General features: G+C 31.0%; 2 protein-coding genes across 12 annotated transcripts in view; both read right to left on the bottom strand.

The window, feature by feature from the left end:
* The window catches only part of LOC143148178 (uncharacterized), a 103,882-nt gene extending 85,471 nt beyond the window's left edge, over positions 1–18,411 (bottom strand). For 3 of the 8 annotated variants that reach the window (XM_076314203.1, XM_076314205.1, XM_076314204.1), the window contains exon 1: positions 18,126–18,411. In XM_076314203.1, coding sequence (XP_076170318.1) covers positions 18,126–18,227 — 102 coding nt within the window. In that variant the 5' untranslated portion in view covers positions 18,228–18,411. The other 5 variants (XM_076314207.1, XM_076314209.1, XM_076314206.1 and 2 more) reach the window with 3 other exon arrangements.
* A 3,308-nt stretch (positions 18,412–21,719) lies between these two features.
* The window catches only part of LOC143147900 (sodium-independent sulfate anion transporter), a 35,676-nt gene continuing 29,703 nt past the window's right edge, over positions 21,720–27,692 (bottom strand). For 3 of the 4 annotated variants that reach the window (XM_076313614.1, XM_076313615.1, XM_076313617.1), the window contains one exon: positions 21,720–27,627. In XM_076313614.1, coding sequence (XP_076169729.1) covers positions 27,360–27,627 — 268 coding nt within the window. In that variant the 3' untranslated portion in view covers positions 21,720–27,359. The remainder of the gene's footprint in view (positions 27,628–27,692) is intronic. The other variant, XM_076313616.1, reaches the window with a different exon arrangement.

The raw sequence follows: 27,692 nt of genomic DNA, 5'->3' as shown, positions 1-27,692 counted from the left end.
TGGAAAAGATACAATTAACAATTGAATATAAGAATATTAATCAATATTTATCAAAAGTGTAAAAAAATATTATACACTCCCAGACAAATGCTATCTTTAACTTCTCATCTTATAATCGTAATAAAATAAAAGTTGTGAATTATACATAAAGAATGCCTTGTACAAACATCTAAAGATAATTTAGATCGACGAAAGGTTAGTCAATTATCTCACAAGAAATGTAAACGTATAAATGGATACATAATCTTATTTGTTTAAGTAACTAATTGTACAAATCTTGAATTTTGGTTTACGATAAATTGTTCCAATTCTATTTTGATACATTCTTTCAACTTTTTCATCTTATGAAATAGCCTTTCCTCTGCACACACTATTTGTGATCGTAATCCTCCAATAATTCTCTATTAAATTTATGTATGTCCGTGAGCAACCGCACACTGACCATTTCAGAACAGAAACTTTTCCTTTTAAAATATACACTTCTATCATTTTTGCTGTATGTATACAAGCATTATCTTTTTGGAACATGTATCGCATGCTACAAATATGATCTGCGTATTTATGAATTTGGTTTCTCATAAATTCCAGATAATTGACACTTTAATTTACCCACATAAAATTAATTTCCGTTCTACCTACTCGTATCATTATTTCTTTTCCACGCGTCTAAAGTCTGATTTTCGTTACTGGTTACTTACGTGTGTCATAATAATAGAATGAATATCCATCAGGGCCTCATAGGTTGAACTTTTTCTCATCTAAAGATTATTTCAAACGTCAAATGCATGGAGGAGGAATAATGATACAGGCAGGAATCGGATATAAAGGAAGAACAGAAATTAATTTTGTCCGGGAATGTAGTCGGTAATGAGGACAGAAGACCGAATATACCTTTTTAAATGACCTACATATTTGAAAACTAAGAAGAACACTTCTTGTGAATTTTTCTTATATTACAACAAAAAGAAATTTATTTTTAAAACGATTATATTCTTACGTGTTCGGTAATAATGCACTGTATTCGTGTCATTTATAATTTTTTCAGAAAAACGGTCACCTAATTATGTTTGAATGTGTAGTTCCTTTTCATTGGTCACTTATCATTGGAACATAAAATATTGCATAGTTGATAGATGCTTCGACTAATAAAAAATTGTTCAGAAACATAAATAAATTACACGAATGAATCAGTTCTTGACAAGTGACCAATAAATTATTCCTTACTATTATATATTTAAAAATTTCTGCTTAAAATGGTAGATTTCAAATGTTACTAAATCTGATCTAAAAGACAAATGATTCAACTCTTAATAAAACTATAGATTAAGTTAGCCCATATTAAAATACTTGTACGTAGAATGAGTCATCTCACATAATATTTCTTGCCACCGAGTATTTAATATTTCAAAATGAAATATTGCTATAATTAGCAATTTAAAGACATCGAGTTCAGTGATTCAATCTGTAATAATGCAAATGTGCTCGGGAAAGAATGCTAAAGATAGTAAATTTCTATATGTATTAACATAAGTAGCGTTTCTTTCATTTCTGTTATATTTGTGACACGCTAACGCGATTTTCTAATTATATGGAATATTGTTCAAATATTATTGTCCACTATCTTTCTATTTAACAATTATACCGTGCACAATATCTAACGACAAAAATATTCATCATCATCAACACGGGAAAATAAAAATATCATATTCTGCATCGAGAAAGAAATATTTTATTTTCCCAATTTTTAAGTTTTCATTGTAACGGAAATTTATCACTGCGCAACGTACAATTAACGTAGACTGCAAACGAACGAAGGCCACTAATAATTCGAAAAATTTCTGCGAAATGCTATGTGCGTGTTACATAAATCAGATAAATTCACGGAAGTTGTGTCTAACAAAAAAAAGCTGTAAATATGAAAATTCACAGTGTTAATAACGGAAACGTTTGATTTATCGTGGGTTTCATAAATTCCATTGCAAATGTCGTTTGTTACCATTTATTCACAATTCAAACGTGGTAACGTTGTAGGCACGAAACGCACAAATATCTTATTCGAATATTATTCTTTTTAAAACACCAATTTCGCTGCTACGGCGTTTCGAATTGGTGATTTGTAATTTTCTGAAACCGAGAATCCGGTAATTTCGATATTCGCAAAATTTCCCAAATGCCCGGTGTAAATCAGCGCTCGAACGACTAATAATACAAAAACGAAATGAGCGAATCGTTTTACGTAATATAAACGTAATACCCAGGAAATTCGAAAATTTCCGTATTACACGAGAACAATGTAAGTTCTGTGATATAATAATCAATACAGCACCTTCTATATACGTAATTTCTAATTAAAACGCAACCATAAATCGCGTTAATAAAATATTGTGTACACTACAAACAAGGAATACGATGGTAATGAAATAGCGTGACGTCCAGTTTTTAGCGTAGAATTACAAGATTTTTTAACAAAAATATTCTTTCTCCACGCGGTGTGAGTGATATACAAATAAAATGATTTGAAAAATCAACACAGGTGATAAATTACTCGGATACGAGCAATGTTCGAACTGTGCATATATTTTAAACGCGTTGATCCTCGAACTCTGGATCCTATTCAGTAAACATTTATCTACAAAAAACAAACATAAAAACAAAAATTTGCCAACTTTATTAGAATTTTCAGCGAGCAGTTTATAATTGAAATAATTAAAAAACATTTCGCATCTATAGTTTTCCCTGTGAAGGTTTGAATCTGAGGTAACGTTATGACAAAAACTTCCAGTGATAAATACATTTTTCAAAGAAGCTCGAAGAGGAAGATTCACGGTAAGTATGTGCCACAATATCCAAGCGGAACGATAGCAATTTATATTCAAGTAGTATCGATACTTTCAATTTCATCGTAATTGCATCTTCCAGTCGTGTGAATCTGTCTCTTCGATCAAAACTGCTATTTGTTTCCATAAAAATATAAATGGACGTCTATCTATGGTTTAAAATTTAAACAAAATATTTCTTTTTAAGTTGTTATATTTACGTGATATATCGTACGTGAAAATAATCAGTGAAAGATACAATAAATTTTGTTATATAAAATATTAATTTTATATTTGGGACTATTACACTGAGAAAATTAGCGAAGAGGCATAATAATTTTAATTTATTTAAAACTATAATCGCACAATTAATCAAAGGTTATTTACTTCAAATCTGAGTGTATAATAATCATTTTATCGTGTGAACTCTTTGATTATCGTCAGTTGATTACAATACTATTTTACTATTTATATCGTGGAATTAATTTTATTAACAAATTTAAAACAAAAGTAGAAATAAGAGACTTCAAATGTGCGAGGATAATAATACACTGTACGATCGTATTTGTAATTGCCTATTAATGCTAATCTAGCAACGATAATATTTACAGAGAAGAATGTTTTTATTAATACTTAATACCTTCTACGTATATCATACTGAACCCGATTTTTTTAGCAATAAACCAATTGCTATAATTACTGTCATTAAATTTTACACGAAGCAAATATTTTTACACATCAAATTTGCCTGACATTAATTAGGAGTCATGACAAATCTTGTCATGTTGGTGATAAATACCAGTTTGCATTCTCGATTAATTTTTTTTACCCAAATTATATTTTATCATTGCGAATAATAAAAATTCTCAGCAATAAGCGTTGAAGTGTCTACATTTCGGTCGATATGGTTTCAAATTTAACGAGTTTCTGCGATTTCCTATGCAAATTGTACTTGACTAAAAATTTGTTATACGATACATTAAGTGTAAACAATTGTTTATCGACACGTGACGTGTTCTATTTACCAATATGTGAGTCATTTTAATTCCATTTCAAGAGAGTATGAAAAACTGCATTATTCCAAAAGTTATTCTATGGTACAATCGAATTTCATAACAAATATATTGTTACGAAACAATAGCGTGTATAGTTTTGAACCGACTGAAAATCAATGCTTGATTAAATTTGTATCGATCCATCAATAGAATTTGAACTTTCTAAGACTTTGCCCATTTGATTTGTAATAATTCTCTCTCAATTTTAATCGTATAATATTTAAAATACTAAAATGGAATATTTTCTGTTTAGTGTAAAATACCATATATTTCATGTATATATCTATACATGTTGTAATTTAAGTCTCGACAATAGCATTAATTAGGAAGAAAACCTGATTATATTTAGAAAAGATGTATTATACACAGAAAAGACGATTATCGATCCAAAAGACTTACTAATTCTACGATCGATTATTTATGAAAAAAAAAAGTCTGGGATAAAGCATATAACGAAACATAAAAATGAGAGGGTGAATATTAAATGGATATTAATGACTAAAACTGGGGAATAACCGTGTAAAACAGTACCGAATACGTACATATCTACGGTTTTATCAAAACTCGACCATGCTTCAATAATTTACGGTGTGAGCGCCGTGACGTGGCAAATTAATTAAATTCTCTTCACAATTCAGCACTACGAATAGCACCGGCGACCATTCGCACCAGTTCAATATCAAGCCTTTTAACCGAAGGAAAAGCAATGCCCTTAGAATATTGGAGAATGAAATTGACATGTAACTGTGTATGTAAAATAGTTAGAAGTGCTCGAAAATCTATACAAACCGGTACACATTATGATATTTCACTAAATCACTACACAAACCGATACACATGATATTTCATTTAATATATCACTATGTACAGCAATTACAAATTTTAGCAATGCCCTTTGAATATTGGAGAATGAAATTGACATGTAACTGTGTATGTAAAATAGTTAGAAGTGCTCGAAAATCTATACAAACCGGTACACATTATGATATTTCACTAAATCACTACACAAACCGATACACATGATATTACATTTAATATATCACTATGTACAGCAATTACGAATTTTGCAAAATGTTGGTTCATTCTGTATTAATAAAAGTCAGTTTCTGCATTTTTCGTTTAAACTTTACGCGTATCTTTCCGTTATTTTCCCTATACATACGCCGAGAGCGATAATTTGGACGACCATATGCGGTCGAGTGTATTCAACAACAATTACAAAGAAATGTTTAATAAAACGCGAAAACGATATACTCTATTCGCTATTTTATCAGATAAAATTCTCGAAAAATTGAACACACCTCCTCCAAAAATGAACTCGAAACCAGCAGAAAGTCTCGTCAAAAAATAAGTACTTCAAATAGAGAACAAACACAATTCAATGCAATCGGTAATCACATTCATACATCTATTATAGACAAAATATGCATTCTGTGTAACGGTAATAACAGAAAATACTTAACAGATATTTTACTAGCGGAAACGTTATCTAATTAATATAAAAAAAATTAAAAATTCTCAATTAAATGTCTAACCTCTGGTATAGTAATTCCGTTACAGAAGAAAACTCACAAGGAACTGAAAGTATACAAAAAATATTCGTACAAAAATGGTTTGATATAGAGAGCGACATTGTATGGTGTAAATAATTGTTCAGCGTCCTTTGCAACAAACATCTTTCACAAGAACATTTCTCTCTAATACAATATAACAGCCAACCCATAAAAATGAAAAATATCCACAATATTTCCCGCAAGAATAAAGCAAGAAATCGATGCCCATTATCAAGCTCTTTCATTCTGCAGAAGTTAAAAAGAACACTTCATTTAGGGGATGAAAATGGACCAAAGTGCTTAAATCTACTTCAGAGACCCTCATTTCTGATCAAATTGTTCTAGAACCTCTTAAAAAGCTACGAACCTTTACTCTGGATTTTAATTTTATCCTAGACTGGCCGCCCAATTTCTATTCATTGCATTATCTCTTTCCTGACGAACAAACCTTGTCCAACTCTTTCCTTGAAATTTATTTTACGAAAGTATCTCTATGGAAATGCCCAAGACCGTTTGCGAAAACAGTGTATCGCGCAGCCTTTTATCGTTATTCTCTTTGTACATTTCAACGCAACTGCTGTCATCCTTGAAAATAAGTAGCGTGGCAGTGCAATTAGAACGACGATAAATTTCCACCCGTGTTACGAGCTTCATTATTTTCCGTCAAGTGATAAATGATTCTCGAGTGCTTTTCTTAATTCATCATTCACGTTCGGTTTACTAAACATTGACTGAAGACGGTTAATCGTTGAGAGCGACGCGACGTAAGGTCCGTCGATGCTTGCAGATGGAACACAAAACAACGAACAATAAATATATATTGATATTTTCACTCGATGAATGCATCGTACGGTAGCGTACGATGATGGTCTTGCGATACTGTTGACCCATTCACCGTCATGTTACTCAAATGCGAATGACGCTCGTATTTACTCGGTTATGAATTACCGGAAGTCCTCGAGTTACACAGCCTTCAATTACACTGTTCTATCCCTCATTTGTGTCCTCACCACATATTTTGTATGCCTGTATTTAGATATCGAATAAAGTTATGTTTCTTTTCATAGAGGAGTACGTACATACGAATCTGTTTCTTTTTAACTAATTTTTGAAATTATTTAAGCTTCTAAGTAGAATGTATTGTAGAAAGATGAGTTCTAGAAGTAATCGCGAGTATCACGTGGTCAGGTGTTTTAATTTGCATTCGTAAGACCTAAAACTAAGCAAACATTGATCGACACTTTTCACATTCCCTTTACTGGTGGTGTTAGATTTCTTTTAACACGGGAGTGATCCATTGTACGTTAATTATATACTCTGTCGACGTATGATAGGTCTAATAAAACCCTCTGTATGAATTCTTGTATATAAATATTTCAAGTCTTTGTATACAATTGATCTCAATTCTACCCAATTCTGCCTCACAACGATAATAAACCAATCAACAAATAATACAAAACGGAACAAGTAACAAACTAATTTCTTGGAAACACAAACTATCTCAATAAATCCTATCAAGCTTTCGAGGTTAATTAGATATTCATATTCTATTATTATTGAAATTAGAATATTGTAGAAGTATAAATGTAAGTTTATAGTAGTAACAATTTGTGGTGTAATTAATAAGAATCTATTAAAGAAAATGTACTTATGGTACTTAAAAAGCAGATTTTTTATTAGAACTATTCTTCCTGCAATACTCTGATAATAATACTATCAAACGCAAATATCACAAATCTTATGATACGGATTGCAAAGCATATGTTTGTAAACTGTATAAACAAGAATAATTAACATTTCGTGCGTTAATTTATTATAAATATCTATATTTATCTTATGCTTTTCATTGATAAACGAATGTTATTGTATCGTAAAAGAAACTCACTTTTTGTCGAACCAGCTTCGAATCCAAGTCCTTTTCATTTTTTGTTTTAATTAAAAGGCACTAGGTAATTCACACTACTCCGCAATTTATAAATCGTATTTAATATATCTCGCTGGAACTTTCTCCTTTGAACTGTCAGAACATTCTGATTATGGCAAAAATACACGGCTCGAGGTCTATAACTGTCACAATAAAATGACGAGGAACACCAGGAATGTCAATAACCCAAGAAAGGGTCGAGAGATAAAAGATACGAAAAAGGAAAGATCTAGGTAAATGTAAAATATTTGAAAACATTCTAATTGTACCAAATATCGTACTTCAGCGTTACCATTAAAAACTACATTGAAATTATCGTGCAATAAATAAAAGAGACAAAATTTTGTTTAAAAATTGAAAAAAAAAAATTTTTTTGAGATCAGGACAAGAATCGATGTTGACCGAAAGAGAGTTTTTGTAATCTAGTACGTTGCTTCTTTTCTTTCAATCGTTTTATCAACAAAATTGCAAACATATGATGTTATAAAACGTCATCAAAACAATTCACTGTATTATTATCAATTCTAATGGCTTATCAGCTCGCATTATTTTCTGTTTATTATTTTAATCACTGTTGATATTGTTTTCCTTTCTTTTTCTTTAATGGAGACTACTTTTTCTACATTTACCACCCATGAAAAATAAATTTTGACTTTGTGATCAATTTGTAAACTTACCACCGACTTAAAACTAAATACTAAATCGATGAGCGCGGGAGTAGGAAAATATATATGTACGTGTAAGGAAGTAGAAAGATAATGTTTACCCTATAAAAATACACAGGGCATACTCTGTATACATGAGTGAATCACTAAAAGTATTACAGATTAATATTTCTGAAATTGAGCAAAGTACGAAATTTTTATTTTCCAGCGTTTATTCAGTACCGAAACGGGTATTGCACGATGAAGTTAATTTTTTTCTAAACGAACTCATGGTCAGTTCAAGGACATCTTGATTGTTTCAACCGACATGTACATTTTATTACGTACAATTGTAGCCCGTTTCTTGGCGCGTACAATGACCATACATTCTCAATGTCGTATTTACATGTATTACGAGAATTGGTACATATCGTCTACGTCGCATTGGTACATATATTGTCTACATATGTTTATATTGCCTATGACGGTACTCACTCTTTTTTATTTCAATCAATATTTGTGCATGGATAAAAATAACAAAACTTTGAAATTTTTTTATTTACAAATAAACAGGAGTCGTTCCGAGTTACTTTGCAATTTTATTAAGAACGCAATTTTATTGACCTCTCAAACATCGCAAAAAATTTAATTGTAAATTAAAGACACATTTGCGAAATTTTGCTTATCAGTCTTACTCGATACATTTAACTTTCCTTCTTATCTCTCGAATAGGTGCCTCAATTTACACATTTATAAGCACTCTGTTCAGTATAATCAATTTAATACTAAAACTGCTAAATATTGGTGATAAAAAGTCTGAAAGAAATAAGTATTAATAATTAGTAGAAACTTTACATTCTCTAATTCGTTTCTTTAGTGGAAAAAATGTTTAATGTCTCCCTAATTGGGAAACCATGATATCCCCCTCTTCCCTCCCATCCTTCCGCTTCTACCGTTTCAGCAAATGATAGTTGTCTTCTTTAGAAATGTTTTAAAAAAGAAAAAATTTCATAACCAGGATAAAGTCCAAAATGTATTTCCCCAATATATTTTTTCAAAATATCTAATAGTTGGAAAAACAGCTTTTTTGTTTAAAAATATTAACAGTCACCATAGTCTAAGAATATATATAAAAATTGTTCTTAGACTACTATGAATATCGACACGTTTCTCTAAAAACTTTAAGGAACAGAAAAATTGCTTTTAAAATGGCAAAACATTACGAATAATAATAAAAAATGCATCAATTATTACAAACAGTGTCGTTTTATTTTGTTCTATATTTTTACTTTGAAATGTGAACACGAATTTATGAACTAACCTATTAGAAAGTAGATTTTAATTGGTTTTCCAATTAACCTTGATACCTCTCGAGTACATTGAACTTCCTAATAACAATTTCAGAAATTAATTACATTTTTAATGACATTTACACAACGAAATATTAAGTAAAACACTTGAATGGTTCTGAAAATATTGTACAAGGCGCGATCAACGGTAAATTACAGTAGCATTTCCAAGAGTTTTGCGTTTAGGCGATAAACCTCTAGAAGACAAAAGACTAATTAAGCAACGGAGCAAAAAAAAAAAAAAACTGAATCCTTTCACGAAAAAGCAAATTTACGATAAAAACTGAAGTTTCACCGAACATTGTTCAAAATGAAAGTATACTCACTTTCACCTCATACTGGAGAATTAAAGTTTCAAATAATGTAGAAGAGCATTCTCCACGGTACAATTATTTCTACTAGAAACGTACATATAGTACATATCTACGTACATGTATAACGTCAAAAGTAAGAAATATTTCACATAACTATTTTCCAAAGCAACGAACACTCAATTCGAATTCCAATGTCGGTGATTAAACGTCTCTTAATTCTCCTCTCTCGACGTTGATCTTTTAATTATTTACATTAGAAGCGACTTCAACTATTTCTGACCTTTAAATATGTTATCAACATTCTGAACAACTTTTCCCTATGCGTGTTACCACCACTTGACTTCAGTTTTCGAGATATTCGCGCAAATACATATATTCAATGCTAGATGTATTATACAGTGGATCAAAAAAATATTTGCACACTATATTATGTGGAAATTCCCCTAACTTACAGGTCCAATTTTAATGAAAGTTTATATGCATATAAAGCATACTGGGCTGCATGTAACATAATTTTGTTGTTGACAAAAAATGTTCTAGAAAGGATAAAATTAAAACACGAAAATTAAATATTTCTTCATTGTTATAATACAATTTTTGGTGTACTTTCTTTACAGTTGAACGATAGAGCATTAGAAACTAAATATTTTTTTTAAGAAAATTTTTGCTGTACTTCACACGATTACGAAATTAAAAAGAAAATGAAAGTCGTTGCAAGCTCTTCGATCGTCATCACTTTCTCTTTTTTCAGATACAACTTCGTAATAGTATGAAACAGAGCAAAACTTTTCATATGAAAAATGTCCAGTTCTTAGTGCTCTGTCATTCTATTGCAAAAAAGTCCCAAGAAAAGCTTTATTAAAAAAAAAAAAACATTAAAACCTTCAAGACCTGACTTCATCCTCTTAAAGAAATTTCCTGTGAACCAAAAAATGTCTCTATTTATGCACTATTATGCTCTACACGCACACAAACTTTCATTAAATCAATCTTAAAGGTAAGAAGCATTTCCTTATAATACAGCGTGCAAATACTGTTTGAAGCTACTGTATAGTTTACTGCTTACAACATTAATATTATTAGTCCGAGGTGTCTCGCAGTTTACATTACATAGCTCTAGTAAGTTGTAAAAAACATTATGTTGGCTGTTTAACGAAATTTCTGTTTTTAAGGTAATACTTAAAATGAAATATTACTTCATTCTATAACTAAAATTCTTACTTTAATTCGCCAAGTACACATAACAGTTCCTTTACCTTGTATAGCGTTATTCAAAATTTGTATTTAGATACAAGTATTTCCTATCTCTGGGTATTAATCGAAGATAACGAGATTAAAACAGCTTTAAAAATTCTACAAAATACAGTCACGGTCATATAGAAGTTGAAATGTAATTCGCAGCACAAATCGAAAAGATGATTCCCGGTAAAAAAATATGTTGAAAGCGCAAAATAAACTCTTTTCGTACGTGGCTTTTCAGTGTACACTCGACTATAGCTTGAATATAAAATATGTTTTTTTAACTCATGATTCCTAATTATGTTCATGATAATCGTCCAAATTAAAATGTATGGAGACGTAGTTGAATATAGTGAAAAGGCTTTTAAATTTATTCATTAACTTACACCACTTAAGGTGTAATATTTTATAATTTTGTCAATGTACGGATTCTTAAAAATATATCGATGAATTAAAATTATATAAATCAACCCTAATACCTTTCTTATCTTCAATTCTTTAAATCGTTTTAGTTACAAATTGTAACAAATTTCTTATCTTCCAAATACTTTTCTTTTTCCGTTAATACCCAGTTTATTCACATGTTGCTCGAGAGTCTGAGCAATAACGATTGAAGAATCGTATCGCGTCATCGTAATGATGACCTCCATAAAAGTGGAGAATAATTTAATTCAGAATAATTCTCATAATTTACAAAGAATACCATTATCTCAATTGCGTGATTAATTCTATGCAAATATAATACACAATTTCCAGTAATAAACTAATATGCACACAGAGTGGGAGATAATTCATGATACAATTGAAAAGAAAGATTGAACAAAATTTTTCAATTATTTGGAAAATTATAACGAACAAAAATTATTTAGGAATTAAATGTGTTTTTCTAATAAAAAATTGTTGCATTACTATGTGAAAAACTAAAACTGAAAAGTATTCTTTTCATTGAGGAGAAAAATTCATGAACTTTTATATGTTTTATTGAAAAGAACTTTCTCGATAAACTGTCAATAGGACAGTAGTTGAATTACTCAGTATAATTACGTTGACAGGACCTACATTATTGACAATAATTAGACATGAAATGTTCGCGTAACGAGTTGTCATTTTAATTTGGCTTACATGAAATTTCATTCAACCGCCTATAATGGAACGAATCCATATAGAATTTATGATTTCACATTTACATATGCGACAGAATACTTGACCCTAAAAGACACAAAATTAATATTAAAAGATGCTTCCGTTACCCTCATAGATTATAAATCGTTAACCTATTGATTAAACTTTTCATTAAAATGGAAACACATGATTACGAATTACTAAAACAAAATAGTTCAGGAAAATGGTTATAGTCTTTAGATTTATTAATAATTCATTTTTCACGACTACGGAATAATTTTGTATAATACTTGTACATTTCTACGTCTCGCCGAAATATTACAAAATGCGATGAAACTCGTATACCAGTGAAGAAATGTAAGTAGGAAAGCGAAAAAAAATAAATGACAAGAATATAAAATACTGTGTTTATAATTGCGTCGGTAAATTTCAAATAATGAGAGAAACAAAAAGTGCTGATGCATTAATGCAGAAAAGAGAATCATTGGATTATTCGGTAGATAAAATTTGTTATGCGATCGAAAAGTTGATTTTTGATACAGGAATAAGTGAAAAATATAGGATGAAATTGTTTTATACTAGGCTTCGTTTACAAGAAAATCGAAATTTAAACATGGAGTATGCATGCAGTCCGAGTACTTGAAATTTATGTCAAGTATAAAAATTGTGTAGTCTAATTAAGTGTACAAACATTGTACAATTTTATATTTGCATTTAATTATTTGTATTTTTGTTTATATTTATTTGTTATGAAAAAATTGAATAACTCAGTAGAAACTAACACAATCTAAAGGTTATCGTTTCTAGATAAAGTCTTGTGATTCTCTTGATATAAATATTAACACACTCTACCTTTTTCTATGCTTTTGATCATTTTAATGCTATCTAAATAATGTATTTTTAGCTTTATATTTTGTAAAGTCACATCTGGAGAACTGTTAAGTTGAGTAACTCAGAAAGAAACAGAGAAGGAAAAAATATTAATTATAAATGTTTCTTGGTTTTATGCCAAAAACAACATGACGCAAATAAAATCTCCGCGAAATTACAAGTGGCACCACTATATCTAAAAAAAAAAAAAAAAAAAACACTTTTTTAGTAACTATTTCTTGTTCAGCCTAATTTGTTTTGCTGATAATTCGTCAGTAGAAACAACAAAATGGAATTTCCAAACATATATTTTTTTCACCTTTTTTAAATCAGTGAGAAACGTGAAAAGCGGACTCTTGTTCAGCACGAGCTCACCATATTACACGGCTGTCTATGGAGTTTGATGGATGAATTTGAAAAATAACACGCGCATTTTATTCTTATTTAATTTATCAGAGTTCGCTCGATAAATCTGAAATTTAGATTTTTATTTCTTCCTTGCTTATATTTTATCAAAACGAGAGTTCATGTATAACGCGTGTGATTTTGACTAAGTACAATTAAGTAACAAAAAATGTAATATACAATTCTTTGTGTTATATTTGGCTGTATCTAGTGCACAATTATCTCTCAGATAGTACTAGTCCAACTGTAACACTTGCTTTATTGCTGTAAATAAAATAACGCTCTAATATTCGTGTTTTGGCATCGTTAAATACTTCAGCTACGCTTTTCTTTATCCACGTTAAGTAACAAGATAAAGAGGGAAGAACAAGCGATAAAACCTCGTGTCTACATCCATCGATCAGAAACTGTTCGGACAAAGATAGCCATCTCTGAATTCTAAGAAATGAAGGAGGCACGGTGACAATATACCTAAAGACATATACACTATTAGCTTGAGTAACAATTTACAATACTCCAAGTGATCTATCAATTTTAAGAACGTAAAGATTATTATAGTCGAATACGCAATTACACTTCTCAACAGTCTATGTAATATTGTCACGAAACACACATTACTATGGAATGAAGTCATATCCAAGAATTTGTTTATCAAATTGTTTTTAGAAAATTTTGTCGTGAAGTAATTATAGATAATTGCGAACATGTGACTCATTTTAAACCTTATGACAATTAGAATATAATTCCGAAGCAGTGTTGTTAAAAACACTGACAACTAATTATTACAATTGAAATTCTTAATTGTTAATTACCACTAGCCATTAACCATTGTAATTGTGAAAATGAATTACTTGCAGCAGTAACAATTAATTTTTCATTAATCGATGTTGCAATTAATAACTAAACAATTGAGTCTGATTTTAAGAAATTAGAAATTTACTTTGATCTTAATTTTAAGAAATTATTGTCAATGTCGATCATTTTGTAGATAGATGTAATTAAAAACTAATAGTTAATAATTAAGAATTTCTCTTTTATTTGCAATTGAAATCGGACACTATTTAAAATTCGAGAAAATATTATATATTTGATCGATTAGATTAAAAATGTAATTAATTAATAGCCAATACTGTCCCAAATTTTAACCATTTGTTTTATACGTATCTTTCTTTTTATACGAAGTAACAAAAATATCATACACAAAACTGCAATTACGTTTCAAGTTTGACAACAACAAAATTCAATAGCCACGTGGGTGAAATGCTTCAATGTTTATTAAATATACTCCTCAAACTTTACTTCTCACCAAATTCCATTATTTCCGTCAGATACATTTTCTAAATCGAAAATTTATGTTAAATGCATGTTCTTCATCAATATACGACTATAAACGTGTTTTCAAGATTTAGGACATTATAAGATTTAGTATCTTCCCCAAAGTACTTTATAAATGAAGTTCAAAGCTTTGCAACTCTTTGGCAAAATGCCTAGATCCGAACCATGAATACTTTGATTGATAAACTTGCTTTGTTCGAAAGACCAAGTGCTTTTATCTTAAATTGATAGACGGACACTTCGTGTGTTACAATTTAACAGAGTCATGGCTTTTTATGTAGTTCGTGAAATACAGGTTCTTAAATAAACCTATCGTGAAATCTGCCATATTATGGCTATTCACGTTTATAAATGCAAACAAAAACTATGATGTCCAAAAGGATACGCTAGTTAGGACATTAGTCAAATGCACCTACGTTTGACGAATTTCCAAAGTCGACTTTTAATGAGAAATCAGCTCCTTCTGGGTTGCACCACGAATTTTACGCCTCGGTCTGCATTCATTCGGAACAGTGATGCACTTTCATGAGCAACAAATCACAATATCACATGCATTTGCATTTCTAGCAATAAGCATAGAAGCAAGTTCGCAGAAACTCGGTAATCAATTGGGATTTGTAAGCAAAGTTTCTCTACGGAACATGTATAACGTGTGCCACGTTGAAATGGAAATATTTCTGTCTTAACTGCAAACGCGTTAAAGAATCGTTATATCGCGTAAAATCTGTAAACAAATACGAAACGATTGCGTGTCAAAAGGAGAATGAAAGAACTTTACATTCCAAAGACAGCATTTTGAACGAATCGACAACATTTATTTCGTGACGATCAATAAAATACGTTCACCTCCATGGATTTTAAAAACATTTATCCCGCGTTAAATTACAAAGGATATAAATTTAATATGGCCATTTAAACTTCGAATAAGCTTTTCTCAAATCATGTATATTTGAATTGATAATAATTTTATTGCAGATTCATTTAATTTCAAAACGTTTAAATGAAAATCAAACTAACATGTTATTTTAATTTTACAATGAGTACAAAACATTTTTTTATTAAATTACAAACAGAATATCTCCATTATCTGAATATTTATAACTTTTATTACAACTGATTTATTAACCAATTTCAGAGAACGAAACATTTCAATTGTAAAATTACACATGTCATTGCGCCGAAAATTAATATAAAATTAAATTTCGAGAAAAATGATATTGTTATGACAGAAATATATATTTGAAGCACCTGTTGTGTCATTAAAACGCTTAATACTTCGAGATTGAAAAGAGTATGATTTTTCATTTAAAAAAGAAATAACTGAAAGTCTACTTACTTAAATGAAGTAATCAGTACTGAACAGCCTACTACTCATACTATTCATACTGTAAAAATTATTTCAAAATATAAATGTCTTGTGAAGATGCTCGCGGTTTAAAACCGGCGGTGAGCATCTTTCGAGGCTTAACGTCATTTATCTTTTAGGAATTTCTACCTCCAGTTTCAGACGAATTTTCGCACCTACCGTTTGACGAAAACAGTGGATGAGATAGACGAAGAATGAACGCGACAGAGCAATAGCAAATGAGTCCCGGCCTATCTGTAGCTGGCAGTCCAGAGCGATAAGGCACGTGCACGGAATGAAAGCGATAAGCCACGCGCATTGCTGAAAATTTTTATTCGTACAGTTTTCATTATGCCTTTATAAAAGCATTACCATTGGTTTGGAAAAGTTTTCCCGACAAAAATGAGTCCAAACACGACCTCTTTTGGACTGTTTACAATTATGTATATGTATTATATTTGCAGCAATCAAAAGTTATTTAAATTACGCATATTAAAAAACCGTAACGAAACAGTGTTTAGATTCAATTTCTTCCGGAAAACCCCATTAATCTGTTAATAATACTCTCATGAATAAATACTTAAGGGTTCTCTGTTAATAATAATAATAATAATGAATACAAAAATTGAATTTTTTATTAGCGAATGACTGATCCCGCGCTTCAGAAGGATCACGTCGGCTGCCGGCCGGCAGACTAAAATATAATACGTTGTCAAATGGTACGCGCCAAGCTCAGTCCCAAAGTAAAATAAAAAAATATCTGGTATATTAACCTTAAAACATTTTTTTGTTCGACTATGCACTCAAAGACTTAACTAAAAATGTTCCGAATTTATACAAGACATGTTTTTAATTTTATAATATTATAGCAAGACTGGAAATATTTAGTCGCATTTATTATAATAAAATAGCGCTTTTATAATAACTGAAAACAATATATCGCGAGGACGCGATGACTCGAAAACGTTAAACGATACCGAACCTTAAAAAAACTTCATTATCGATCCGAAGTCGAGAACATATTTCAAGCAAATGCTGTGTCAGTTGTATTATGTGACGTTTAATTTACTAATGAAATATTTTAAATTGAAAAAATAATACACCAAAAATTTACCAACCATTTATCAATGTTTTCGATTTAAGTGTATGCAAAATATAATTCAAGTATAAATTAAACGAATGAACCAATAGGTAATTGAACGATACAAAAGTTTCACAAAAGTTTAGAAAGTACGTAACTAATTATCTTGATAATTATGCACGAGGTCATGAAGATCGCACGATTGAATTAAATTTTCTCCTGAATACACTTGTCATTCATGAAGCGCAACACACGTACGGTAATAGAACTTCCGCTATTGCAACATAATTAAAAATTAGCGTTTAAATCAACTGCACGCAATCTAGACGTAAAAGTTTGTCATTAACTATTACATATTCAATTACTATGCGTTAACAAATCAATTACTTTCTGTCCCATAGGATTATAACGGTTCACTACAAATTCATTAGAAATTCACAAATGAAAATAATACACTATATCTTATTTCGATCAAAGAATAAATAAATAAATAAATAAATAAATAAATAAACAAATAAACAAATAAATATATATATATATATGTATATATTTATATTTATTTCTATATATACGTATTATTAAGAATTATTATTTTGTTTATCTCTACGCTACAAGTACGTTTTATCATACGTACTATTAAATTAGAAATTCATGTGAGACAATTCATCCGACAATTTTAAATCGCAACAAAATCATCGACCTTAAACTGAATTCAAATCAAAGGTAGTACATAACCTAATTAATTTCAAAAGGGAATCAATTTCTCAAGTAAACCGATGAATATCACTGATAAAAATATGAACAATACGATATTGAAATATAAATCAAGGTTATAAAGAAATTCGACTTCTAAAACTGTCTAGCTAATACAGAAAGCGATTCTTTTCCATTCACTACAAACGTATAAATCTCGAAACATACGTACCAAATCACGGAACAACATCGCGTTCTGTTCGTCGGTTAATCATGACAGAAACTGAACTGACCTCTATAAGAAACTCTTCGACACCAGTCGAAGCACGTCCCCGTGACCACGTTTCCTTGGCCGACAAATGATATTCAATGTTACTCACGATTAGAATGCGACACTCTCCAGCTGGCCTGCATTTCCCGTATGCAAGTGGTTTACCGGCATCTTCTTGACAGTTGTCGTTGCTCGTGGTCGCCTGCTTCATTGTTTCATCGTAATCGCGTTGACGGTTACTCGTCGTAAACAAAAAGTGTAACAAACACCGATGATTTACAATTAGCCGAGGCAACGAATTGGTATAACAAAATCCGCGACTGAAAACACTACGAAACAGAAAAACGAAATACTACGTGCCAGGACGTCCTCGGTTTACCTATCGTTAAGGGCGCCGCGACACTTATCGCGTTGTAAACGGTCGCCCACTGGCGCACGCTCCTAGGGCGAGTGCATCGATCGAAGCACCCTCTACTACCCGGCTTCCTTATTGGTCGATCATCGGTGCGCACGCAGTCATAAACGCGGGGTATTTCTCGCGCATGCGTACTATGTAGTTGAAAAAGGGCGCGTTCGGACCCTCAAAATTATTGCTTTGATGCACATGGAACATGGTTTTTCCAATTAAACTTCAAAAGCATACAACTTTTTTCAAAGTTTACATATTTAATGAATATAGTCTCATGTGATCGTTCGTATTTTTCCCCGTAATCAACGAACTTTGTTATTCTGATTCACTACAAATCGAAAGTTCTGCTTCCATAAGTTCGTCGTTTCGAAATAGTTTTTTATTTTATGAAAAATGATCGAAATGCTTAAAGATACAAAAATTGACTAACAAAAGATGAAAAGAATGAACAGAATGTGATTAAATTTTGTAATATAATTTAATAACTTTATCTATTGTTATTCTTTATGGACAAAATTTTGCGTTAATGTGTAGCAAAGTTGATTCTATTATGAGAAATTATTATTCTGTTAATTGGTTTTGAACGTATTTTTAAAATTTGTTTAAAATATGTTTCTGCTACAATTGACACTTGGGGTTTTGAAAGTTTATATAATCAACAAGTTCTACATAATGTTCAGCAGGTTGATTACTGTGTACCCAATTATTTTGATTAATAATTAGAAAGAATGTAATTATCAAACACAGTTATCTTACTAATCATTAATCACAAAATGATTACGTTTTTAAGTGTAATTGATTTATTATGTTATTGAAATTTTAACCAAAATCCGAAATAATTTGTAGGAAATGTATGTTTAAAGTTTACTTAAACAAATTGTTCTTTATAAAATTAATTTGATTTGTACAATTTGTTATTTACAAATTTTTGCCTATGATTTTATGACCCATTATTATCGTTCTATATACATATCACTATTTCTAGTAAAGACTGAAATAATTTTACATTTTATAATGACAAATTACTGATCAATAATTACAAATTACAAACATGGTTAATTTACTACTTAATCGCAGTAATAATTTACTTGTTAATAATTACATTTATTATTCTTGGGTACTTCATTATTCAATTACAAAAATATTCAATTACTATCTGGTTTTGTCTACGACCAATAAACAGTAACCACTACTCTTTTCAAGTGTAGTGGTGTTCCGTGTTCCAGAATATGTTTTTCTCTAACAGCCTCTTGTCCTGATTGTTTTCGTACATCATATAAAATTTATTTTTTATCAAAAATTTTTCAAAATAGAATTTGTTTCCTTCTCTTTCTCAAAGTAATGAAATAATTTTCTTCATTTACTTAAAGCTTTTGAACGCCAATCAATTGATAGAATTCTCCCAAACTCCATCCTTTTAAATTGCCAATCTTTACTAAGAGATGAACAACCGTTCACTACTATTGCCTATCTTTCGTATAGTTTGATCATAAATAAATGATTGGAACTGTCATTTAACTAAATCTTGTCTTCTTTTTACATAAAATTTCTCAGCATTTAATTTAATGTTTCAATACATTTAATTGGTAATTTAATTTTTAATGGCACATTATTTGTTTCAAATTTCAAAAATTAATGCTAAACATTTCTTGCGTTAACATATCTTATTTCTGTAAATGTAAAATTAATTCGTTCTATAATTTCTACAGGATTGCTGTTCAATTTAAAATCTACAAAATATCGCTTAAAAATTCTGATTATGTACACTAAGTAGCAGAAAACATTAAATCACAACAATCAAATATGGTTTCGTTTTCCTTATCGCATCGTAAATTTTAATCTGACGGAAAACATATTTTTCATATACATCAACCTAATATACCTTTAATTGTTTAAAAAGCTAGATGTTCCTAATTATGCAAATATACACTACAGTTTTGTAATTAACATGTCTGAACTACATAAAGTTAACGCATCTGATAAAATAATTCTTTTTTAAATAACATACTATCTGATTTTTGTCATACGTTATGTAAGTGATTTTTTTAAAAGATATTATTTACAATTTGAAGGCACGTATAATGTTAGGTAATAATAGAGTTTCAACGAAACACCCAAATAATGGGAAATTCACACGTTCTTATAATATCTTTGGGACTTTGTGTATGTTAATTATATCCTCATGTCAGCGTTTCCCAAACTTTCGTAGTCACGAAATATTTACATTAGTTTGTAGCTTTTTAATTTAAAAAATAAAGAAATATATAATTAATACCCCAAAGCATTGTATTTAAAAAAAAAAAAAATAATAAGTAAGTATAAATGATAAAATCATCAGAAATGATGATTTATAAAAGAAAAAAATAAATAATATTTTAATTGTATTTATTTCTGTGTTTTTGAATCTCAAGTTCATTTAATATTAGAAATCTAATAATCATTTAATCTTGAAAAAATTTAATATATGGTAACACATTCTGTCATAAAAAATGATCGTAATAATTATAATAACCGAGAAATGGAAAGGCGTTCTTTTAACGAGTACATCATTATTATATTTAGTATAACAAAGAATGAAAAGTATTACTACTCTTACTATTTTTATTGCAATTTATCGAAAAATATGAAGAAACTATTTTCAGATGCAGTTATAATTTACACGAAAATAATTATATACAAATTACATGTCTTACATAATACAAAGATTTATATTAACATTTATATTACGGTAAAATGAAAATTGTAAAGCAGTGATTCATTACTTAAATTACATAACTTGGAAAAGCTGAATATAACTTACACACACTATACAATCACCGTTGTAAAAAATACGCGTTTCATTTTGAGATAGAATATATTCATTCACGCTCAAAGCTCAACGTCACTTCAAAATTCCCATAGAAATATAAGTGGACGTTCAGACATTCTAAACCCTGAAGCATCGTAGTAGAATTTCATCATTGACATGATGGTTTAAAACTTAAACGACGTTAATGTTTTAAAATGCTCGTAATATTGAAACAATATTAATACTTTGAAATTATTTACGTAATAATTTTGTCATATTTTAATAGTTGAAAGTATTATATGCAATTTATCATCGAACAAATTATTGAACAATTCTCAAGCTATCTTTAATTCTTTAATATTATTGTACTATTTAATTTGCATTACCTTTGATGTTCATTATACCAATTAGTACCTTTAATACTTTTATTTTAAACTTCAATCAGATTTCAATGTATTATTTATCTCGAATAAATTACTTCACTGGGCAGATAGAAGAGTACAATACCATGTTATTAAAATAATGATACAGAACTTCCATAATTTGAATTAATATAGAAACATAATGATTTTGAAAATATTTTATTTCAATTACAATAGATTAGACTTCGAAACAAGGTGAACAAAGTAATCTGTTATAATCTGGTCTGCTGAAAACGTGTGTACATATACCTAGCTAAATTATCCGTACAAAGTACGGGATTATAATCTGTAATCAGTTTCAGAGGAAATTTACCTATTTTGTACTATTACAATTCGCTGCAATATTTTCCACACTTGAATAACATAAATCATTTTTGAAATACGTACCTATAGAGACTTGGCTCAATGATTATGTAGAGTCGAGCGGGGGATGTGTGCAATTTTGCACGTTATTTTAGACATTTTAATTAATTGCTCGGAAAGTAATTGGAAGTTTGAAATTGAACCTTTATCGCGATCTATTCAAATCATTTTGAAAAATATCGGTAAAATTTCGTACCTTTACGTTGAATTGTTTTTAATTGGTGCTGCCACGGACAAACATCCATCACCCAATTTTATTATTGATATAAATTACATCCCGATGCAAAACCATCGCTAAAGCATCATAAAATAATCACGCGCAGTCATATTGATAACATAACGACAATTACGTTAAATGTCAATTCCAAAGAAAATTTACAATCGACATTAAAATTCAAACAAAAATCCGGATAATCTGTAATGCGCGGATTAAATAACAAATGAAATTAGGTATTACGATTCGATTCAACTCGGACGCTATTTTCCTACTCCACTCACTAGGATAATTTTATATGCGCATATAAGATGGCAGAATCGTATATAAATGCTTGCAATTTTCGATCGAAGTCACGTAGTCACGATGAACATTTCTCCTATGAAACTTCCTGATAGTTATTCGTAGAAACGTACAAATAAAGTTTCATTTTCCGAACACGATATTTCCGGCAATTGGCATCGCGTGGTTATGCAAGCGTTATTACCGGTAAAACGAATCGAAATCCTTCAATCCTTTCGATACCAGCCAACTAGCCATCTATTTACGTGTATTCGTGTATGTTATCGAATATTGACAGTGCTAATGTAAAAATCTCGTGTTACTTTTCGCCGCTCGCACGAAACGAACTACATGAACTAGAAATCTAGAATCTAATCCATAAATAACCTAATTGCAAAAAATACAGTATATCTTTTAACCCTTCAGTAAGCAAACTCGTAACTGTAACACAAGGGGTCTAACAAACTCTCGATTTCTTTTTTTCTTCTCCATTGTCGTGTAAACAATGTATTCAATACGTTTCAATTCAATTAGAAAGTAACCAATCTATATCAAGCAAAAACACATTACGTGCTCCAGTGAGAGGTATACTAGAACTTCGCGCGCCTACTTAAGGGTTAATACATGGGCAGTATTGCAAGAATCAATTTAAGAACAAAACTCGCAAAAATGTTTATATAAACGTACGTACACATTCTTATCCTACTGTTAATTCGAAACATTGATACGCTGCTAAATACGTAGCGTAAGTAGCTACGTATATAAGTACTATTTCTAATAATGTAATAAAACCTTGTGTCTTATTTAAGCAATTATTGAATATAATTTTTAAAAAATTGTTCCCTACGATTAACTCAAGATGAAATCTTCGTAGAAGTTGAAATGCGTCAATATATCGAAGAAGCTTGCCACCAGGCGCGTATCAAGGCTTTGCAACATGTTCGAGAGTTTATGAGCTTCGCGTTTAAGTTGACAAGTGGCCATTTCGAACATTTTCTTTAAAAGCAAATAAAGTGGTCGAAGCATTAAACTACTAAATAAACTCTAGTGAGGGCTGGAACTAGTCCCTAATAACTATTAGCAGTTGATGCGACTATATATACATATATATATATAGTAAACAAAAAAATTATATTGGACAAAATTTATATAAACACTTCTAATAGCGTTAAATACTTGTTCGTAAAGTTTCCGCAATATGTAAGTCACTAAGCGTGATGTTATACTAAAACAAGTGATAATTTTCTTCGGATTTTGAAGACTTGTCATCATATTCCTGTGAACAGATCAAATTACATGTGTTCCAGAACTACTTTGCATTAAATCGACTCTGATGTAATTTCGAAGCGGCCAAATTTGTCTGTAGGTAACCGATCGTAACATTCATTTCATTCATTATTAAAAAAGATTTTCTAATTTAATGGCGATGATTTCGGTTTTGAAAATAAACAAAGAAATGGAAAGTCAATTTAGATTGAAAATAACGACATATCCCTCGTTAAAAGAAAACAATCCATAATACATGGCACGAGATATTCTTAGACAATTAATTGTTCCCCGGAAATTAACTTTTTCTCGTTTAAAAGAGTCGAACTGTTTATTCAAGCGTGACGAAATTGACCCCTTTTTAAATCCGTTAGTAACGAATGGTAAAAAATGAATTATTTACAAAAAACAAAAACAATGGTCCAAACCTAAACAGAGACGGTTAGGCACTTCAAACTTCGCTTTATAATCCAAGAAAGTATCGTTACCTACATGGTAGGGCTGGAAGTGTATTTTTTATTACGAACGTTTACCATATACTCGGATAATTGATACGGAAAAATATTACTCGAAATTATGTCGATAAAATGTAACACAAAGTCATTAACGTTTGCAATGACGAGGAAAGAAACTGTCCTTCACTGTAACCCTTTCCTTGCCGACAAAACAAAAATTTGATAATTTAACCGGAACGTATTTGCTCGCCGAATGTTACCCTCTCAGACTTTTAATTATGCCGAGTTTTACAAAGTTCACTTAATGGAGGCTTTCAGAGGAAAAAACGAGAGCTTTTATGATAATGAAACGTACAAATGACATAAAAGTTAGGGGGAACTTAAACAGACTGTTCACGAATTCGTGGTACAAACTTTACACGCGTGCGGTATTTACCAAACTCAATGAAACGGTATTAACGAAGACAAATTCGAGAACTAACTATTTCCCAGCCAGAAGATATTTCTGTCATATATTCTCTGTTAGAGGGAATTAAAAGCATTGAAAAGTATAATATGCTTCGCAACATTTAATACTTCGAACGATTCGAGGCAATTAATTTAACGAGTGTCCGTAGTTTTGCTCTTCTTGTATCAGAACGATAACAATACACCACAAGTTTTTATTTATTACAACAAATTATTGTATAATGCGATAAATTGAAAGTTGTGAAATATAAACTTTGTTCACAATTTATTATATGTTTGTGTACAAATTTCAAACATCAAAGTAACGGTTACTCAAGCACGAGAATATTGATCGTCTTTGGAAGAAAGAGATTGTAGAATTGTAGAGACCACACACGAATCTTAAATGCCAATTACCGTTGATTATTCGATAAAAATATAATCTTGGAGTCTCGAGTAAAAATATTCTTTTATATTTAATCCGCAAAAATAAACCGAGGTTTATCAATCGAATCACAAATCGTGATGTCTATCATGTCGATCAATCTTATATAATAAAAACACGAAACGTAAAATTTGTACCAAGGAGGGTTTAGAATTGACACAAATAATTATTGTTTAACATACATACATATATAAGCAAATACGGTTAAAATACTAATATTTACTAGCATAAATTTTTCATATATTTTCCAAATTAAAATTATGCGTTTCTTTCTATAGAAGACTCTTCGTATGTCTTTGAAGATATTAAATCTTGCTCGTGTAACCATTAGTTTGATGTTTCACAATTGATTTAGGATTATTTACAAGAAACAAAGGAACCCTATTTAGTTCGCAAAGGCCTCGATGAAGCAAGGTGCCAAATTTTTGCTTTCAGATAGATAAAATATAATATGTACAGAAACGTTCCTATTACGAATTATTAAATTAACAAATTCGCGACTTTGAAAATTTGGACTTTTGTATTGCATGCTATGTTATACACACATGTGTGACAACATTGTCGAGTCATTTTTTAAAGCACGCCATGCAAATACAAGTAACGATATCTAGAAATCCCACTAGTGTTTGAAAATGCTTCTGTAGAAACTTTTGGTCAAATTGGTCGATATAAATATTACGCGTCAAAAGTATAAATTACAAAAATCCTAGTTGGAAGCAAGTTACCGTGGAAAATAAAAAATTAATTTTTGAACCAGCATCGACAGAACCGAAACTTTTGGTATTGAACGAACAGAGGCACTGATATTTTTATCCGATCGCTTTTCGTCTTTTTTTCAAAATAGTGGGAAAAAGTGTGTTTTGCGTCAAAAATATTCAAAATTCTATCTTAACGACTACTCGTTTAAAACTAGAAACCCGTTGGTTTTGGGAATCGATGTTTGCCAACATTTTTTCGTTTCCTTTGATCGATGCTAACGAACGCGTAAACTTGGTACCATGAATTTATGAGCGTTCTGTACAATGTTTGCGTTATACCGTTACACCTTGTATACACCGTCCATTAGAGACAGTCGGTGTAAACGTAACGCGAGTTATAGTCTGTCCCATAAGAACGTGTTAGCGATATCTTCGAAATTTAACACCCACTGAAGTGAAGGCCATGATAATCTAAACACGCACGGATCTCTCGAATATGCGTTGCCCAAGTTTCTTTCAAATTCGTTTCTATCGTTGTCGAGAACAGATCTTTCCCAGATGAGTGCTGCATACGCAAAACGGTTTGAGAGTTGTTTCCTGTGTAGTCGCCCAAAAGGACCAAAAATGAGTTTTTCAAGTGTTGCGAAATACTTTCAAGTGTTGCACAAGTCACCACAGCTTGTCAAGAAATGGTAGATAGGTAAAAGAAAACGAAACATATCGATGATTTTCCAAATCGTGGTTAATGAGCAAACTACAGGCAACAAAGAAAACGAAGCGATCTTCGGACTCTTTGTTAAAAATCCAGCACTTTCGTTGCGTAAATGTTAAAACTGTATCAAAGGGGACACATCGGTGAAACGTTGGTTCACTCAAACGAAAAACACATGGATTTTGCAAGAAGATAACGATCAAAATCACGGAAGTCACATCTGTAGGGAATGGAAAGCGACAAATGACATCACCGTGTTGGATCGACTATCCTGGTCCCCTGATGCAAATCCACTCGAAAATGCGTTGTTCTTAACGAAGCACAAACTTAAAGAGAATATATTAAAATTCAGAACCCTAATAGACTGGATTCGTCAAATATGATGATCGTTATCTGTATTATACGCCGAAGAATTGGTAGAAAGCATACCAAGGAGATGCCAAGCCATTATAGCTAATAGAGGAGATTTGACTCACTGTTAAAGAGCGTATTAGCGTTTTATATGCATATTCGGTTTATATAAAGTTTTTCACGAAAATAATCCCATTTACAAAAATACCAACGACACGCTTTTGTGAAACAGACTGTAACCTTCCGTGAAACAATCCGGTGGAAATTATTACCGAGCCCGTGTGCAATCGAGACGCAAACCGAAGACATGCGTCGTCCAGGTGCAATTATTTGCGTTAGTGGTTCTACCGTTAAATAAAATATTTCACGAGGTTCCGCGAGCCATCGTTGCACGCGATCTCGGTGAAAGAGCGCCTCGTACGCCCGTGGACGCTTGGGAGCATTCCAAAATTCCAAGGAAAGTGTTCCGCACATTCATTAGATTCAGAATTTCACTCGCGTGGAACGTGAGGTGACGCGATTCTACCTGAAAATATTTGAGCTATGCTGCCGGAAGTCCTGAAGGACATCGTCAGGGAGACGTCGTAGCTTATCAAAGTCCGCCTGGCTTCCTCGCACCAATTCCAGAAGACGAGCTTCTGGTCCCTCGCCTGCAGGTCCGTCAGCAGCAAGGCAAGGTTCTTGGCGACAGTTGCATCGATTCTAAGCACGTGACGGCCTTCCACTACCACGGGAATAGTTTCTGCTCTCCCGCCGCACCTAAAGAACAATAACGTCAGATTACCGGGTAAATAAAACGAACGGCCCGGGGAGAACCGTGCAAG

Source organism: Ptiloglossa arizonensis, chromosome 6 (assembly GCF_051014685.1).
Source record: "Ptiloglossa arizonensis isolate GNS036 chromosome 6, iyPtiAriz1_principal, whole genome shotgun sequence".
Taxonomy (NCBI): Eukaryota; Metazoa; Arthropoda; class Insecta; order Hymenoptera; family Colletidae; genus Ptiloglossa; species Ptiloglossa arizonensis.
The sequence above is the reverse complement of the archived record's forward strand: the minus strand, read 5'-3'. Positions and strand labels throughout refer to the sequence as shown.